This window comes from Dipteris shenzhenensis, chromosome 16 (assembly GCF_047967505.1).
Source record: "Dipteris shenzhenensis isolate YYH24624 ecotype China chromosome 16, Dip_SZ_1.0, whole genome shotgun sequence".
Classification (NCBI taxonomy): domain Eukaryota; kingdom Viridiplantae; phylum Streptophyta; class Polypodiopsida; order Gleicheniales; family Dipteridaceae; genus Dipteris; species Dipteris shenzhenensis.
In genome coordinates, this window is record NC_141611.1 from 26,921,275 (window position 1) to 26,940,863 (window position 19,589).

At 44.9% G+C, this 19,589-nt stretch overlaps 1 protein-coding gene across 2 annotated transcripts; it reads left to right on the forward strand.

The window, feature by feature from the left end:
• The first annotated feature begins 354 nt into the window (after positions 1–354).
• On the forward strand, positions 355–19,225 carry LOC147892763 (putative pentatricopeptide repeat-containing protein At3g15130). 2 transcript variants are annotated; one of them, XR_015542355.1, is made up of 3 exons: positions 355–720; positions 18,718–18,858; positions 18,956–19,225. XR_015542355.1 is itself a non-coding variant. In XM_087387502.1 (2 exons), exon 2 carries the CDS (start codon positions 931–933, stop codon positions 2,719–2,721), a length of 1,791 nt encoding a protein of 596 aa, XP_087243628.1. In that variant the 5' UTR covers positions 355–720; positions 820–930; the 3' UTR covers positions 2,722–3,426. The 2 variants fall into 2 exon arrangements, 1 of the variants encoding a protein (XP_087243628.1); XM_087387502.1 differs by lacking the exons at positions 18,718–18,858; positions 18,956–19,225 and adding an exon at positions 820–3,426.
• Positions 19,226–19,589: the final 364 nt, after the last annotated feature.

Sequence of the window (19,589 nt, forward strand, 5' to 3'; positions counted from 1 at the left end):
GTTGTCCCCTCCTCAAACACTCAACATGGACACCCCATTATGGCGCCACCCATTCTTTTTTCGTTTTCTTAATCGGCTCATTGCCTTGCACTTATTAGCATTTTTTGTTAAAACTTTACTTGCATTAATTCTCAACCTCCCCTCTCTCTACTTACCCCTTAATTATCCTTTCCCTCCTTAATTTGCCCACACTTTTTTATTTTTGGTTTACCTATTCAACCTTTTATTCTATAAAGTCCCTCCCTTGTCTGAACCTAACCCATGTGGCACAAATGGTCGGTTGGCACACTTTTTTATTTTTGGTTTACCTATTCAACTTTATTCCATAAAGTCCCTTCCCTGTCTGAACCTAACCCATCTGGCACAAATGGTCGGGTGGCAGAAAATTTTCTGTCGTTCGAGGTTCATTGGGAAACGTTAAGATGTATTGCGAACCCATTAGAGGGTAGGGCCATTATAATATGGTAGGGCCATTATAATATAATCTCATTTGGCACTGAGCTTTTCGTTATTCAGGAAACACATACCATTCGAAGGCGTATAGATCAAAGTGTATAGAGCATTACCATCCGGGAGTACAGAAAATTCAAGGTGGTCCATGGTATTGCCGATTTCCTTATGGTGAAAGCAAACTTGGGCACTCTGTGGTTTCGCTAGAAAGGCAATGTACAACCCACGTCCTGGTATCAAACAAGAACGTCTGATTTGGACTCTTAAGAGGTATTTTAGAGGAGGCTTGAATGCTCACACAATCTATGATTTATATGACGCGTACATCTTTTTAACCCTGTTCCTTCCTTGGATCTTTGATTTCACTAGGGTGGCTGTTTACGGTGGCACTTTGTAATCTGTTTGAGATCTAAGAAAACCCTGCACCTTGGGTCCTTGGATGATACAGATCGTGCAGTGGACCTTTTTAACCAGCGAGGGATGCCATTATCTAGGGACGTCATTTATCATTCGCTTATTGGATGCATCAAAGAGAAAGACGTGGCAGCTGGCAGGCGATTGCATTCTCTCATGGTCAATAGTGGACTCTCCTCAGTAGGTGTTTTAGGGGACCACCTTATCCGCCTGTTTGCCTGCTGTGGGAGCTTGCTGGAAGCAAGCATAGTGTTTTGCAAGGTTGCAAGACCTAGTGTTTATTCCTGGCATGCAATCATTTCAGCACATGTCATGCTTGGAGAAAGCGTGAGGGCTCTTGAATTGTATATCTTGATGCGAGGCATGGGCATAAATCCAAGCAAATTTATATATTTATGCACATTGAAGGCATGTGCTAGCATAGGAGACATGGGGCAGGGAAGGTTAATACATGATGAGATCATCAGAACTAGTCTCGAAGAAGATGTGGTGATCGGAAACAGTCTTGTTGACATGTATGCAAAATGTGGGAGCTTGGAAGAGGCACACAAACTGTTTGATGAATCTCTAAATCACGATGTGGTGTCCTGGAACACAATGATTTCAGGTTATGCACACCATGGACATGCTCTTCCTGCCCTCAAACTTTTGGAGAAGATGCAACAGGTTGGACTGGAGCCAAGCTCTGTCACATTCTCATCTTCTTTAAAAGCATGTGGCAGCATTGGTGCCATAGAGCAGGGCAGGCTAATACATGGCCAGATTATTAGAAGGGAATGTGAATTCGATACAGTCATTGGCACCACCCTTGTTGACATGTATGCCAAATCGGGGAGCCTGCGGGAGGCACACAAAGTATTTGACCAATTACCAGATCGAAATGAAGTGTCCTGGGCTGCACTAATTGCTGGATATGCCCAGCTTGAGTGCTATCTTCCAGCACTTGAACTAATTGAGAAAATGCAACGAGAGGATATCAGACCAGACAAAGTGATCTTTTTGTGCATATTGAAAGCATGTGGTGGCATAGGAGCCATAGGAGAGGGGAGGCTGATACATGACCAATTAATCAGAACTGGACTTGAACCCAATACAATTATTGCTAACACGCTTATTGACATGTATGCTAGATGTGGGTGCGTGGAGGAGGCAAGCAAATTATTCGAGAAACTGCAGCATCGAGATTCAGTGTCTTGGAGTGCACTGATTGCAGGATATGCCCAACATGGTGATTGCGAACTAGCTAGACAGTATTTTCTGGATATGCAAGAACATGGTTTGAAGCCTGATAGAAGAACTTATGCTAGTATTCTTGCAAGCTGCTGTCACACAGGCCAATTAGAAGATGGCTGTCGTTACTTTAGTTCTATGATTGAAAATCCTGGCATCGTACCAAGCATTGAACACTTCAGCTGCTTGGTTGACATTCTTGGCCGTGCAGGATGTTTGGGTGTGGCTAAAGAGTTACTCCAGACTATGCCTCTTCATCCTGACATTTTTGGGTGGATGGCGTTGCTTACTGCCTGCAGAACATACCACAACATAGACATCGGAAGGCATTGCTTTGATCAAGTTGTCTTGTGGGATCCTAACATCTCTGCTGGTTATGAGCTCATGTCTAATATCTTTGCTGGTGCTCAAATGTGGGAAAATGTATGCACGCTACAAGAGCTGAAACAAGGTGCCAATGCCTGGAAAAAGCCTGGGAGGGCATGGATTGAGCTAAAAAACAAGGTGCATGAGTTTACTGTTGGAGACAAAAGCATCCTACAGGGTGAAATAATCAATGCCAAATCGAATAGATCAAAAAGGTTAATGAAGGAGAAAGGCTATGTACCAGAACTCACTGCGGTGTAATAGGGTATGTACCAGGACATTGGTGTTGCACTGGATCAGAAGAAAGGGGACACATCTCATGGACACTGCAAGAAACTAGTCAAACCTTTTGAACTTCTCATCACGTCTTGAGGTATGACAATCTATATCAAGCTAAACAGTGGCACTGACAGTAATGTTGAGGATGCCAATTTTGGCATATGTAAACCTAGGATATATTCAATTTAACGAACTGAGAATCACAGGCAGGCTTGACTCCGTTCTTTGTGGCCCTTTTGAACCTCATTTGTGGGCATAACTTCAGAGTATATACTGGAATGTATTTGCCCATCTCTGTGAATGCTTCAAGAGAGCCTATAGAGGTTGTGTGTCAAAAAAGCTACATGATCTGAGTGTTGGAAATGGATAGGTCGCCTCCCAGTTTGTAAGCTCCCATATGAGGAGAGCATTGCGGGGGTGAACCTGGGTTCTGAGAGATGCCCACACGGGCAGAATCAGGGCTACCGTGGGGGCAGGGACCAGACAAAGAAAAAGATGATTGAGGAGCTGCCACATGGACAGCAGCAAGGCTGTCATGTGGGCAGCACATCTAGAGGGAAAACAGTCGGGAACAGAGGTGCTGACCTGGCGATGACATCAGCAAGTGTACGGGCAAGGACATCAGCTTGTATGGTGCTGTTGGAGCAGGTTCTGAGGGCCGGAACAGGCATGAAAAGGTGCAGGACAGAAGGGGCAGAGAAAGGAGCAAGGGGGGCTGGCCCCTTGCCCTCTTATAGGGGCTGGTTGGCTGAGCCAACCAGGTTGGTTGGGCCAGCCAACCAAGTCGGCCCAACAGAGCAGCATAGGGGCTGGGCCCCTGCATGGAAAAGAGGGCCTAAGGCCCTGTTTTGAAAGCCCATCGGGGCGGCTTTTGTCAGCAGCAAAGTCAGGGAGTGGGTGATTGGGTTGGCCATTTCCCCCTCTCCTGGTTGGTTATTTTGGGCAGGCCTGGGGCCTATATAAGGAGAGGCTATTGACCTCACAAACCTATCATCTGAAGTAGCCTTCCAAGGAGCAGCAGACCAGCATCTTCTGGGTCTTGTCCAGGAGGAGAGAAGAGGGCTGGAGAGCTGCAGACTAAGCTTGAAGGAGGTGCCCACCTAGGCTGAGGTTCGGGACAGCAAGGTGGAGGCATCCTTTGGACAGAGAGTCTACATACGCTTAGTGGAGCGCGCAGGCTCAGAGATCTAGAAGTGCTAGGCATTTAGTACGAGAATCTTTTGGTATTGTATCTTGTCTTGTTTGTGGATAGATGGAAATATAAGTGTTGCTTCTCTCTTTGTCTTTGAGCACAGTCTGCACATACACATGAATGTTGTGAAGTACACATACTTAATGAAGTATTGATTCCATAGTGAAACACTGCCGTGTGTAATTCCTGGGCTAACTATCAGTCTTTCACTGCTGTGGGTGTCACAAGTTTACTAAGACACGACACGTTAGACACGCTTCAGACACTAGTGTCTAAAGTGTCTTAAAGATAAGACACGTAAGACACGCCATTGTGATTATAATAATAAATATTTAATTAATATATGTATAAGTATATAAATGTACAACTTGCTAGCATAGCTCGCTGCTAGATTCTAGAAGTACAACAAGCTACACTTAAACAATGCAAGAAGTAACAAGGCACTTGTACAATGTAGTTAAGAGTCAAGACTCGTCACTCAAGCCTTAAACTTAAAGTTAAGACTCGCAGCTCAAGAGCTCACAAGTTTTGAGTACTTAAAGGTTTAAACGGACAATTGAATCTTGTCACATGTGACATGAATGAAATCTGCATCTCGATTCTCGATACATATAATTGAAAGGAAACTTTCGACTCTCAAGACTCAAATCTCTAAAGATTCATCCTAATCCGAATCTACGAGGTCACTGCCACTGCTAGATCCAAAGTCACCATCGATGATAGCATGGCTAAGTCAAACTCAATGTTGTTGTTACCCCCCACCCACCCAAAAAAAAAAAAAGAAAACAAGTGTCTAAAGGTGTCTTAAGGTAAGACACGTGCCTTAAGTGTCTTAAGTGTCTTATGATAAGACACGAGTGACACGTCCCAGCACTCCTGAAACCCCTGATCTGCAAAACAAACACGCACAACGTGAGAACTGAGTAGGCTGCTCACCACCCAACCATGACATCTACGGGATGTGATCCCGAATCAGAAGATGTCCCCTCCGAGCCACGAGCTAAGCTACTGGCACGAACTCCCAATCAGATCCAAACCAGCCTGGTGTCCCATACCACCAGGTGGCGCTGTGAAGCCTGGGATCTGCCACTGGGCCTTGGGTTACGCTAAGATGCAGGTGCGCGTCCGCGACTCAATCCAGGATCAGACCTAGCACCTGGGAACGAAACTTGCTCCCATCGGCTCCCTGAGAACTGAACCCCTTGGGCCCCTTTTATAGACTTGGGCCCCCAGCACCAAAAATAGCGAAGACCTATAAATGGTTCGTACCCTTGCCACTCAACCCGAGAATCAAGCCTGCCTAGCTTTAAGCCTCCCCAGGCTACCTGAGCTAGTCTTGTGTACCCAGTACACGTCAGATACCAATCCATGCACATGACATACTCCCCCTCCTCTAAGAACTCACTCCTGAGTTCGCTAAAAAATCCGGAAATGTTCTTTGGAGGTTTTGTAATGTCTCCCATGTTGCATCCTCCTCAACACGATCCTTCCACTTGATCTTGTATTCCGTGATAGATCGATTACGAATCTGTCTGTCACGAAATTCAAGAATACACTCAGGTTCGTGTGGAATAAAAGTCAAATCTGTAACTTCTATTATCTCGTGAGGAGAAACAAGTTGATCATCCGCACCCAAGACTTCTTTCATTCTACTGACATGAAAGACTGGATGGACTTTAACATCAGGAGGCAATTCTAGTCGATATGCAACTGGTCCAATTCTTTTAATGACCTTGAATGGGCCACGGTATCTGGGGGATAATTTCGGAACCAAACCAGTACTTAGGCTCTTGGATTCCTTAGGAATTCGCAAATATACCATCGTTCCTTCAGAGAACTCTCTAGGTGAACGATGTCTATTAGCATAAAATCTGTCCCAATCTTGGGCACTTCTAATAGACTCCTTGGCAAACTGCAACATTTCCTGCATGTCTAGCAAGAAGTTCTTAGCAGCATCGTTTTGAATTCCTTTTAATCCAACCATAACTGGTGACTTAGGTTGAAACCCGTACATAAGCATAAAAGGACTGTAACCAGTACTAGAATGCTTTGCACTGTTGTAAGCAAATTCTATCATAGGTAGATAATCTTCCCATGAAGACTGTCTCTTAGATACATATGCCGGAAGCATGTCTTTAACCAACTGGTTAACCTTCTCTGTACTGCCATCGGTCGGATTGTGCATGATCTGAGGAACTCATACTTAGAGTAGTTTCTAACTTCTCAAAAACAAGTGTCCAAAAGTTACTTGTAAACTTTGAGTCCCTGTCACTGACTATGTCAGATGGCAAACCATACAGCTTAAACAAATGGTCCACAAACTCATGAGCCAGCTGAACAGCTGAAATAGTTGTTCTAGTAGGTAAGAATCTAGCCATTTTTGTCAAACGGTCAACTATGACCCAAATGGAGTCATGACCCTTGCGCGTTCGAGGCAAACCAGTAATAAAATCCATGGAAATACTTTCCCATTTATTACTTGGAATCTGTAATGGCTGTAATAAACCCGCGCTTCTAAGGCGTTCTGCCTTAGTAACCTGACAAACCCGCCAACCTACTACATAGTTCTCAATAAATGCACGCATCTTAGGCCAATAAAAGGTATGCTTCACAAGAGACAGAGTCCTATGTATACCCGGATGTCCAGCACTAGGAGAATCATGACACTCCCATAGAATCTTGGATTTAAGGTCCCGAACATCCAGAGCACACAAATCTTTTTATTCCGGAACAGCAAGCCGTTCCTAATCATCCACTGACCTCCCGCCGCCTGTACCATAGGTGGCACAATCCCTGAGTCCTGGTCAACCATGGAGCTCCCATCCTGGACTCTCTGCCAATAAGAACTGAAATGACTATCAATTGCGTATAGCCCTCTCAAGGATTGAAATAGGTCTGAGGATATTTCCGTAAATGACAGAGCATTTACAAACTTAACTCAACTTAAGGCATCCGTCACACTATTCAATGAACCCTTACGATAACGTATTTCAAAATCAAAATCCTGCATTAATTCTGCCCATCTAGCTTTTTGTCCCCTCAATTCCGATCCATCACACACATACTTAATTGACTGATGATCAGTCAATACAAGGAACTTTGAACCATACAAGTAGTGTCTCCAAATCTTAAGAGCATACACTACAGCATAAAGTTCCTTCTCGAGTGTGGGCCAACGATATTGAGTGTTGTCTAGCTTCTTACTCTCGAAAGCTACAGGTCTGCCCTCTTGGAATAGTGCTGCCCCAATCGCATAATCACTCGCATCGGCCTCTAAAACATAAGGCCGGGTAGGATCGGGTAATGCAAGAACGGGTGCTTCCTTGATAGAGAACTTCAAGGTTTCAAAAGCCTTGTTCAATGGATCATTCCAAGAGATCGGCTGGGTAGACCTGCGTCCACGACCTTTCAATATGTTTGTTAGGGGTGCCGTGATATGTGAATAATCACGCACAGACTTCCGTAGAAATACCGTAAATCCTAGGAAAGAACGAAATTGTTTTACAGTTTGAGGGATAGGCCATTTAACCTTCTGGATACGATCCAGATCAATGCTAATACCTTCAGAAGAAATCTTGTGTCCTAAGTAAATGATCTCCTTCATAAAGAAGTTACATTTACTCATCTTGGCATAGAGCTTATGCTGTCTTAGAATAACTAAGACAATCCGGAGGTGTCCTATGTGATCCTCAAGCGTTCGACTATATACCAAGATGTCATCTAAGAACACTACAACAAATTTGCCCAGATAATCCCGAAACAAATTGTTCATCATCTGCTGAAAGGTGGCAGGAGCATTGGTCAAACCAAAAGGTAATACAAGGAACTCGTAATGACCATACCTAGTTCGGAATGCGGTTCTATCTATGTGTTTAGCATAGATACGGATTTGGTGATAACTCGTATGCAAATCAATCTTAGTGAAATACTTCGCTCCGGCCAAACGGTCTATCGAATCATCGGAATGAGGTAGAGGGTATCGATTCTTAATTGTCACTTTATTTAATCGTTTATAATCTATACACATTCTCCATGTAGAATCTTTCTTCTTTCTTAAGAGGACAGGTGCTCCCCAAGGTGATTTACTTGGGCGAATATAGCCCATATTCAGGTAATCCAGTAGCTGGGTAGCTAACTCATCCTCCTCTAGCTGGCTCATCCTATAAGGTGGTACACTAATAGGTTGAGCCCCTGGGACTAAGTCTATGCGATGATCTACTGCCCGTTGTGGAGGTAAACCTTCCGGCAGTTGAGTAGGGAATACATCCTGAAAACTATCTAACAACATTCTCAATTCATGGTGTTCAAACACACTTAAATCATTCTTGTTAATTACCGAAACAACAAATGAAGAAAGCGGAATTAAAACACACTGATAGACATCATAATGAGAAGTGTTTAATATATTCTGAAGCTGCATCGCAGATACAATAGGTCCCTGAGAAGAGGGAATTTTATCACACTGAATACAAAATTGGGTGTCCTGATCTACAAAAGAAAGTGTATGCTCCGTCTATCCAATCTGAATATTGTGGGTTTTAAACCACTCTATGCTGATTAATAAGTCTACATGCTCCAGGTGCATAACATAACACGTGAGAGCCCCTGTGTAAGCTTGAATCCGGATAGGAAGCTCTTCAACCTTGCGATCCCAAAACTGCTTCCTAGCTGGAAGCTGCACCTCATAGGTGTGATCGCTAGGTACTGTGGACGGCCCCATCTTCTGCACAAATTTGTAATTAACAAAGTTGTGAGAGCTGCCCGGATAAAAGAGAATGTGAACCTGTTGGTCCATAACTTCTCCATAAACTCGGAAAAGATCATGGGAACCAAACAACAAAGTATTGAAAGTGCAATTACAAGAAAGCGGGCAGGTAATGACATTTACAAAAATACCTGTCATCGAAACTTGGTTCGCTCCCTTGGCTTTGGTACCCGGACCCGCCTGGAGCTTCGGTCCAAGCACTAACTTTTGATTCTTTCGCTTTGGACATTCATTCTTGGTGTGGCCCCGCTCCTCGCAATAGAAGCAATGTCCTTCTTTCTTAAGCTTCAATGTGCGAAGGAAACGGGCTCGACCATTCTTTGCCTGAGTCAAGTTTTTCTTGGAGGCATTGTCCGTAGACTTCGTCTCCCCGGTACCAGTCGTAGGCTGAAAGAACTTGCGTTTGTTCTTTCCACTCGTGTCGGAAACTGTAGTTGCTTTTGCACCGGCCATGGTATCATCATAAATATGCGCGTAATTCATGGCCTCTTGCAACGTTGTACATTTGTTGTTCTTGATTTGCAACTTGTACGAATCTGGCAAACCATCCACAAAGAAACCTAACAAGGTCACTGGATTCATCTTTGTGGCCCTGGTCTGCAGATCTCGAAACCTTTGAAGATAAACTTCAAATGACAAGTTCAGCTTTGACATATCGAGGGCTTTAAGCTTGCCAACGATATCATAATCGTCCTCCTTCTTTAGGAACTTCTTCCTGAAGACCCCTTCAAAATCTATCCATGTATCCGGCTTAGGTTGGAGTTCCTTCCACCATAGCAACGCTTTACCTGACATGAAACCGGCTGCAAGCTGGATTTTCTTCTCATCTGGGTACGGGTGGAACTGGAAGTGTACCTGCCACTTGTGTAACCAAGTGTCAACCACCTCCTTAGTTCGAGACTTTTGATCTCCCAGAAAAGGGTGTGGAGTTATGTTCGGACCTAGCACTGAAGCCATGGCATCCACATGCGTGAGTGCCTGCACAGTGCTAGCCAGAAGAGTGAGAGTCGCTTGAATCCCTTGGAGTTGCTGTGTCAACCCCGTTTGATTCGCATTAACCTGCTCGAATTTTCCATCCAGAGCAGTGGTGAATTCACTGAAGGCCTTCTTCGTAATCAGATCGTCATAAAGACCCTGGTCTTCCTCTCCCAGAGGAGTGTAATCCAAATCCTGATCTCCCATGGTGAACTCGGGATTTGCAGAATCAGAGATATCTGAAATCTGATTTAAATGAATATAACTGAGAGAAATAACTGAGGGAATCGAAGCTGAAAGGAGAGTGGAGCAGAGAAGAACCGTCCCAAGAGATGCTGACGGAAGAGGATGCTGAAAACTGGCGAACCGCGGGCGCAATAAACCCGAAGTCTTCCTCTTGCTGAATTCGCTGCAGGCTGCAGAGTACGGAGATCTGCAACAATCCGTTCAGTACAGAATCCTCCTGCTGGCCGTACTGTTGACGCAAACAGTATGGATGCTGACGTGGACTGTACGGATGTTGACGCGATCTGTACGGATGCTGACACAATCCGTACGGTTGCTGACGTAATCTGTACAGATGCTGACGCAATCCGTACAGTTGCTGACGTGGGTGTGCAGTAGCTGACGCAGGTGTACGGCTGCTGACGCGGGTTGTACGGCAGCCTGTCGCAGGCTGTCCCGAATCCCGATGGCGCAATCTAGTCGTTGGGGCAAAGAGGGCTCCTCACGCAAGGCTTGTGGCTGAGCTTGGAACCTTGCCAAGCTATATAGGGAATAGGGCAGCTAATCTAGGAAGCCCTGCTTCCCAGAAAAGCTCACCCTCCCAACTTTGGAGGGTGGTGCTTTTTCGAAAAAAGCATCACCTCCCACAAAGTGGCCGCACCCTGTTCCCGCCCCTTGCGCATCACCCTGCCCTGGCCGAAACTCCTTCCAGCCTTGGCGTATCACACAGCCTCACGCCTCTGCGTTCTCTACCCCCATGCAGCCCTAACTAGCACGATCTGCACGCCTGCCACTCAGCTCCTCTATCGCCTCTCCTACTTGCACCTCCGCTCTCTCCCAGCTACGCTCATCCCTCTCTCACCTAACCCTTCAGCAAATTCGAATCACTCTCTCTCTTTCTCCTACCTTTTCCCTACATCCTGACCACCCCTGATAACCCATGAACCAACCAGAATTTGCAGCAGCAAATTTCGAATTTTAGGGCATACCTGGAGGAAGAAATCGTCCAAAGTATTCGCATCAGAAATTCCTACCTCAGGAGCTGGCTTTGATACCAATTGACACGTCCCAGCACTCCTGAAACCCCTGATCTGCAAAACAAACACGCACAACGTGAGAACTGAGCAGGCTGCTCACCACCCAACCATGACATCTACGGGATGTGATCCCGAATCAGAAGATGTCCCCTTCGAGCCACGAGCTGAGCTACTGGCACGAACTCCCAATTAGATCCAAACTAGCCTAGTGTCCCATACCACCAGGTGGCGCTGTGAAGCCTGGGATCTGCCACTGGGCCTTGGGCTACGCTAAGATGCAGGTGCGTGTCCGCAACTCAATCCAGGATCAGACCTAGCACCTGGGAACGAAACTTGCTCCCATTGGCTCCCTGAGAACTGAACCCCCTGGGCCCCTTTTATAGACTTGGGCCCCCAGCGCCAAAAATAGCGAAGACCTATAAATGGTTCGTACCCTTGCCACTCAACCCGAGAATCAAGCCTGCCTAGCTCTAAGCCTCCCCAGGCTACCTGAGCTAGTCTTGTGTACCCAGTACACGTTAGATACCAATCCATGCACATGACAACGAGTGTCTTAACAACCATGATCAAAGCCCTGATGGAAGTTCTCAGGCAGTGGAACTTGAAGGCAAGGACCTTGTTGAAGGATGACCTTGATTCCTTGCTCAGAGGAATTAGTTTTGGTATCTGAAGGATTGTACTCAGGTGGGAGGCTCTGGTTCAAGTTGGTGTATGCCACTCTAAACCCTTTTCCTATTTCCTTTCATTATCATGGCCAATAGATACAAGATCCCAAACTTTGGTGAGATAGGCAAGCTCAACGGGACCTACTACCCGTTGTGGAAAATGAAGGTCCGGATCCACTTGGTGTTGAGGGAGTCGTGGGGGATTGCAACGGGGATGGAATTGATACCTCAGGCCACCGTGACTACTCCAGCCATAAGAACCTTGGTGGCGGTGACAGTGCCTGCAGACCCTATCTTTTAGTGAGAGCATGGCATATTCGGGATGCATAAGCCTTGGTTATCATTGTGGTTACGACGGTGGATGTGGTGTTGCCGCATACTTAGATGGAAGACACTTCTTTCGAGGCCTGGATGACTTTGAGGGATATGTACGAGCTCGAGAATGAGGCGGGAATCTTGGACCTGGAGACAGAGCTGTACAACATGAGTATGGATGAAGGGGAATCGGTATAGGAATACTTCACCAAGATGAAGGTGGTGCGGGATCAATTGGAGGTAGTTGGTCAAAGGACGAGCTCAACTAGGATGGCAAGGCTCTTGCTAGGAATGCTCCTCGGAGCTACAGTAGTTTTGTGACTACGATGACTGCAGGGCCCATAGCTTCGCCGGTGACTTTCGAGGAGCTGGTTCCACTGGTGCCGCAAGAAGCTCGGGAAAAGAAGTCCGATGGTACGAACAAGGATGATAAGGTCCTGATAGCTTATGACAAGAGCAAAGGCCAGGGCAAGGGTAAGCCTGGCAAAGGTAAGCCCAAAACTGATGCGACGGAGCGGACTCTTCAGAAGAAGACAACAAGAATAAGAGAAAGAAAGAGAAGAATGTGTCTACTGCGATGAGCCAGGACATTTTGTGAAAGAATGCAAAAAGAAGAAGGGTGACAGCTCAGAGTCAGAGGAGTCAGCGCAGGTGGCGATAGGGGAACTTTTCTTGGTGGCCATTCCGTGTGCTATTGAGATTAGATACATGGACCTTGGTATTCTTGTTAGGATGCCAGACCTTGAGGAATGGTCAGAAGAGGAGTCAGGATCCTTTGTGAAGGTGATGGATAGTGACGAGTGCCTAGAATCATCTTGGTGCTTGGATAGGGTTGCTGAAGTAGAGAGGGATTCTTCGATAGGACCTAAAGACTTAGAGTTAGACGGTGACAGTGACTTAGAGAGGGACAACTTCATAGAACCACAGTTGGAGCTTGACAGTCTAGGTAAATTAGATTTGTGTTTGGGATATGATGTCTCGGGTATTGTGTTTGGTTGCAGACCGAGGACGGGTTGAAACAGACCCTCAAGAGCTTGGTGCTTGGCGGACTTCAGGTTGTTCACCCATCACGAGGGAGACAGTTGGAGGATGCTGGTATCTGGAGAGCTCGAGTTTAAAGGTGGGTTTGTTACTGAAGGTGGTGGTGCCATCCGGTGCTGCCAAATAGGACCTGTGTACCAGACTGGTGTGCGAAAGCGGAACCGGACATGGTGGAGCATGAGCCACTGGTTGAAATGCTAGAGAGGGGCTATGACGACACCGGACTGTTCCAGAGGGCACTAGAGTATCGTCATTGACATGTTGGTGTTGGGCCAGGACGGGGGTCGGTGAGAGGGGTTGTTGGAAATGGATAGCTCATCTCCCTGTTTGTAAGACCCCATATGAGGAGAGCATTGGGAGGGTGAACCTGGGTTCTGAGAGATGGCCACATGGGCAGCATCAGGGCTACCATGGGGGCAGGGATCAGACAAAGAAAAAGATGATTGAGGGGCTGCCACATGGACAGCCGCAAGGCTGTCATATAGGCAGCATATCTAGAGGAAAAACAGTATGGAACAGAGGTGCTGACCTAGCGATGACATCAGCAAGTGTACGGGCAAGGGCATCAGCTTGTACGGAGCTGTTGGAGCAGGTTCTGAGGGCTGGAACAGGGCTGAAAAGGTGCAGGACAGAAGGAGCAGAGAAAGGAGCAAGGGGGGCTGGCCCCTTGCCCTCTTATAGGGGCTCCAGGTCGGTTGGACCAGCCAACCAAGTTGGTCCAACAGACCAGCATAGGGGCTGGGCCCCTGCATGGAAAAGAGGGCCTAAGGCCCGGTTTCGAGAGCCCATTGGGGCGGCTTTTGTCAGCAGCAAAGTCAGCCAGGGTTGGGTCAGCCATTTCTCCCTCTCCTGGTCGGTTATTTTGGGCAGGCCTGGGGCCTATATAAGGAGAGGCTATTGGCCTCGCAAAACTATAACCTGGAGCAGCCTTCCAAGGAGCAACAGACCAACATCTTCTGGGCCTCATTCAGGAGGAGAGAAGAGGGCTGGAGAGCTGCAGACTAAGCTTGAAGGAGGTGCCCACCTAGGCTGAGGTTCCGGACAGCAAGGCGGAGGCATCCTTTGGACAGAGAGTCTACATACGCTCAGTGGAGCACGCAGGCTCAGAGATCTAGAGGTGCTAAAGAGGAGACCATTGACAGCTCACCAAGTCTACTTTCCAAGGCAAGATCAAGTTCAAGGAAAGGTTATGTCCTGGTCATGAATTAGTTGCTTTTAGGGAGTTGAAATGGTAGGAAATCCAACTAGTATGGGGTGTCCACAATTCGGTAATGATGTAATCTGATCAGACAACAACCTGAGACACTGGAGTTGGAGTCATCAAACTCTCCTCGACAGACAAATGTTGATCAGCTTGCATCAACTTCAAAACCTCAGCCCGAATGGGTGAATAAACTGGTAGAAGAAGCACAGGATATTGTCAAGACATCAAAGTCTATGTTGCTTATTGACAAATGTTAAGTGCTAGAATCCTTCGAAGAAGTAACCAAGTCAGAACATTGGATTCAAGCCATGGAGGAAGAATATGAAGGCATGTATGGGAACTTATGAAATTACCTCCAAGCAAAAACATAGCTGCTTGCATTATAAAGTCAAACTGAATGTAGATGCCAAAGTGCTTAGGGAGGAATAGATTTTAGGAAACTTTTACACTAGTTATTAGAATGAAGACAATTACATTGATCAAATGGATGTCAACTTTTCTCAATGGAGATCTTCAGAAAGAAAACAACTACCATGCTTTGAAGTAGAGGGAAAAGAACATATGGTAATGCAAGGGGAAGAAAGCGTTTTATGGTTTGAAGCAAGCTCCAAGAGCTTGGGACAGTAAAATTGATGTATACCTCAAATAAAAAGAGTTTATAAGAAGTGAAGATGATCGTGGGTTTTCCATTTAGAAGAAAGATAAAATTTGACAGTCATTGCAGTTTATGTAGATGATTTAGTAGGCAGTTTAAAATGAGAGATATAAGAGAATCACACTCTGTTTTTGGCATTGAGATCATCAAGACAAAAGATGGTATTGTTGTCAATTAGAGAAAATACATTGATGAGATGCTTGATATGAAAGATTGCAAACTTGTTGACACTCGGTTGAAATAGGTCACAATACCTGAGACTAAACAGTTTCAAGATGCTACATTATATCAGCATCAAGCAGTTGGCAAATTGATTTATTTAATGATATGATCTAGACCCGATCTAGACCCGATATCTATTACTTACTAGGTTTGGTCAGTCAGCTCATGGAAATCCATGGGAGCATCATTGGAAACTAGTGATAGTTTACAATTGGTTTAACATTCTTGCTTAATCAAAGTTGTGTAGTATGGCCAAGCAAGAAGTAGGACACATTTTCTTTGGACCGGGAGGGGGTTGAGGCTGCCTATAAAAGGCACCTCCCCCAGTCCACTTTCTATTCATTTCGGTGCTCTTTTGAGGCCTCAAATCATGCCAAATTTGCTGCGTAGGAGCTGTGATTGGCTGACAAGGTAGCCAGTTTTGTTACTGCTACCTGGGCTTGACCTTGGTGCATGTGACGTATGGGGACCTATAATAAAGGGGAAAAAGAGGCCAAGTTAGGGGTAGGCCTAGGGGCAAAAAGAGGAGTTCGAGAGAGCTACAAAGGAGGAAATCGAGAGGACCATATAAGTCTCACTTCCTCACTACTGTACTCACATTTTGGTATTGACATCTCCCACCTTACCTGCAACCTCGTTATGCTTCCTTCACGAGGTCTGTCATCAGCCATTCGGGTCTTTAATTCGTCAGCTCACTGGTTAGTTGTTAGTTTAGTTTAGTTAGTAGTTAGTTCGTCAATGTCAGGTTTGCCTCCCCACTCTGAGCTGGGTTGAACCCTCTTGCGCAACTCAAGGGTTAACGCCCAGCTGGAGGGTCAATGCAAAAAACAAAGGCATCGAAATGGAACATTCCAGCCAAAAACCTTTGCTGTTGTGATCCCAAAGTTCTCTTTCAGAGGGTTGGAAGGGCGTAGAAAACGAAGTGTGATCAAGCAAGGGACACTTGCCTTCTTGGAAGAAAAAATCAAGCGGTTTCACAAGCCGACAGTCCTACTCATCTATAACAACTCTTACCCCTGTCATTGAAGAAGACTTATCAGAGACAACACATGAGTATTTTGGGACCACAGGAGCAGATTTTCAATCTACAATAGGAGATCTGAGAACTCAAGTTTTGACTAGTGACTATGGAGAGGAAAATACAAAAAATGGAAAGCATGGTGGGCAAGCAAGCAGTTGTTGAAGAGGTAATACATCTTTTCCTGCACCACAGCTCGTTTACACAGTTTAGGTCATGACCAACACTCACATGAAGTCAATGGAAGAAAGGATGACAGGAGAATTGGATAACAAAGTTAAGAAAGTGGACCCTCATGAGGAAATAAAAGCAAGATACGATAATGCTTTCTTTATGAATTGCGGGATCGCCAGATGGATGGTATAATGCGAAGTTCCCCTCACCATACAGAATTACTCCAAAAATCATCTAGATTTCATGTTGATGAATTTAGATTGAGTGGATGTAATTTTGGGGAAATAATGGCCGCACAAGTTGAACGCCCAAACTGATTACGTTAACTTTTGTCAAAGAGGGAGTATCCTATGTATTACAAGGTGATTTCAATGTCCCACTCTGCACCGTTTGTAAACTCTTTGGAAGCTATTAATATGATGTCAAATTATGAGTATGAACTGTAGTAGTGTGTGTTGTGTAATTTTGCATCTGAAGTTAATAATGTTAATGAATCTTCCAAGCTAGATGCATGGGAAACATGAGCACTTGTAGAAATAAAAACAGGATTTGTTGATATATTTCTATCTGAGCTCTTGGTTTAGGATGTTAGATCGTCAGATAGAGTTAATTCCAGGAGTTTAGCCTGTAAGCTTGGCACCTTATACGATGAGCCAGTTGTCAGGGATACCTATGCATACGGCAGATTAGGAAAAGTAAATCTTCCTGGGATGCTCTCGAGTGCTATTCAAGCACAAGAAGGACGCAAGTTGGAGAATGTGTGTGAAAAATAAAAAGTTGAACAAAGTTACAATGAAGAACCAATACCCCCTTCCTAGAGTGAATGACTTGATTGATAGGCTGCAGGGAGCCGTCTATTTTACAAAGATCGACCTTCGTAATGGTCACCAGATACGGATAGCTGAGGAAGACGTCTATAGGACCAAATTAGGTATGACCATTATGAGTTCTTTGTACTTCTTTTGGACTGACAAATGCTCTTGCGACCTTCAACAGATGATGAACGATGTCTTTCATAAATTTGGGGTCCTGTTCTTAGATGATATCATGATGTGTAGCCATTCTCTCAATGAGCATCAAGCATCTCCACATAGTGTTAGCGACACTAAGGCATGAGAAGCTGTACGTGAAGGACTTTCAAAGGGAATTCTTTCGCAAAGAAGCCTAGTGTCTTGGACATAAGATATCACAAGAGGGCACTAGCATTGATCATGAGAGGATCCAAAAGGTATATTCTCAGACAATAAACAATCTTAATGAGGATTTTCAAACTCTCAAGTTAAAGATGAAAGAAGCACCTATATTGGCTTTACTGGATCCTAGATGTCCAATTCGTGGTTGAGGCTAATGCTAGTGATTTCGTGGTAGGTGGGACCTCATTCCAAGAGGACTGACTTGTAGCTTTTGAGAGGGAAAGGTAGATGACACTGAGGTCCGGTGGCCTACTCAGGAAAATAAATTATATGTAGTTATTCAGGCATTGAAAACTTGGAGACATTATCAGTATGGAGGAAAGTTTGCTGTATTGACAGACCACGAGTCTGTCAAATTATCGTGTTACTATTTAGTGCGAACGAGATAGTCTGGTCTGGATCTTGAGCCTAGACTCCTGCCCTCTCAAGTGGGGGATCACGAGATGATGTGCTGGTGGCTCCTTGGAAATGGGTTCTGTTGGTATGGGACATCAGAGCTATAGGCATGGGCTTTTGGAAGTCTGATCTCTAGCCCCTGTGCGCGGGGTTGGCGCAAAAACCTACTCCAGTCTAGGCAACTTATGGGAGGATACAAGGCTATAGGAAGGCTGAAATAACTCTGATGTAAGAGAGTGGGGTGCTTCATCATGATAAATAGAAGTGGCAAGAATCCCCAAAAGCTGGGCACTTTGCTCCAAAGCTAGGCGCCTGCGTTTGGTAAGCCAAATACAGCAAAAGCCAGGCATAAAGCATGAAAAGATGGCCCTTAAGCGCCTTCTCTAGAAGATTTTCGAATTCCAAGAAAAAGCAATAGAAAACATGCCTAAAATAAATAGAGCCACTTTTTACTCAGCACACAAAAGAGCTTGCTTTTTGTGCTTTCCCACCCCTGTTCTAGGGAAAAACCAGGGCGTCTTCAATCTAAGTCCAAACGATTAGCCTTACAGGATCTTCACAGCAAAATCAGGCTATTTATGGTGTCAAAAACGAATCTGTTCCAGACCAGCATCAATCTTCTTCGCTCTTTACCTTAGAAATGTTCTCCCTACATATAAAGTCTATTGTGAAATAACATAAGTTTCATTATGTTCACATGCAGATGGGGGTCCTAGTTTGGACTGTACTTAGGACAATGATGAGCAAGACATGACTCATTTTACCAATGTGTATTACATTGTAATTCTAAACCATTGTTTGGTTTTTTCATTGTTCTTTCACGATTAGATATGTTCTAGTCTTACAAAGATATATTTTTTTGTTTTTTCATTGTTCTTTCAAAACTAATTTTCTCATGCAGGTGGAGGAGGATCTGGGGGGGGAATTGTTTTCGGCACCAAAGACAAGAAGGAATATTGATCTAGACTCCACATTTGTGGATTCTAATCGCGGTCACTTAGCGTATATGGAGTCCAACCATGATCAGAGGGAGGCCAATTCAGTAATGACTGCATCTATGAAGCTTAAACTCTCTTAATTTGGTATTTTCATCTTACACATGTTCAACGCCTAAACTCCTGGATAAAACGGACATGCAGGCTCACAGAAAAGAAAAAAAGAAAGCAGGTTGTAAAGAGAGCCTTGCAATACAATGATGATGGATTGGAAACTGGAAGGCAAGGAGGGCCATTGACTAGAAGAATGAAGGATAAGGCCTTCTTAAGAGTTGATGAGGATGGACAAGAATTGGTTGGCTCAACTAGGGAGCCAATGAATGTTGGACGCGACTATGGAGGAGACAACCAATGAAGCATCAGGTTCTCCAAAGGTTGATGACATTATCCTATCTCACTTCATGCCCGCAAGACCGGTATGTCAATGAAGGCTATTGCTTTCAATGACATTATAAGAAAGCAGTTTGTAGACTGTAGTTCGACATGCTGTTTGCCAGATAGCTCCACATCTTGCCATGTAGCCTTTGAGAAGATTTTCCAATATAATGGAAATGTGTCCTTGGATTCATAATGGTGATGTGCCATGCCTTAAATCGTTTCCTTGCTTACTGTGTCTGGTCCTCTTGCATGTTTACTATCGTTGAAATGTTTCCATGCCTATTGTTGTGAAGTTTCATAAATAATTAATGAAACTTAAGTTTCATAAATAATTTATGGTAGTTATAGGTTGATGATGCACATGTAGGCAGGCTTGATAATGCATAGGCTCATAACGCAC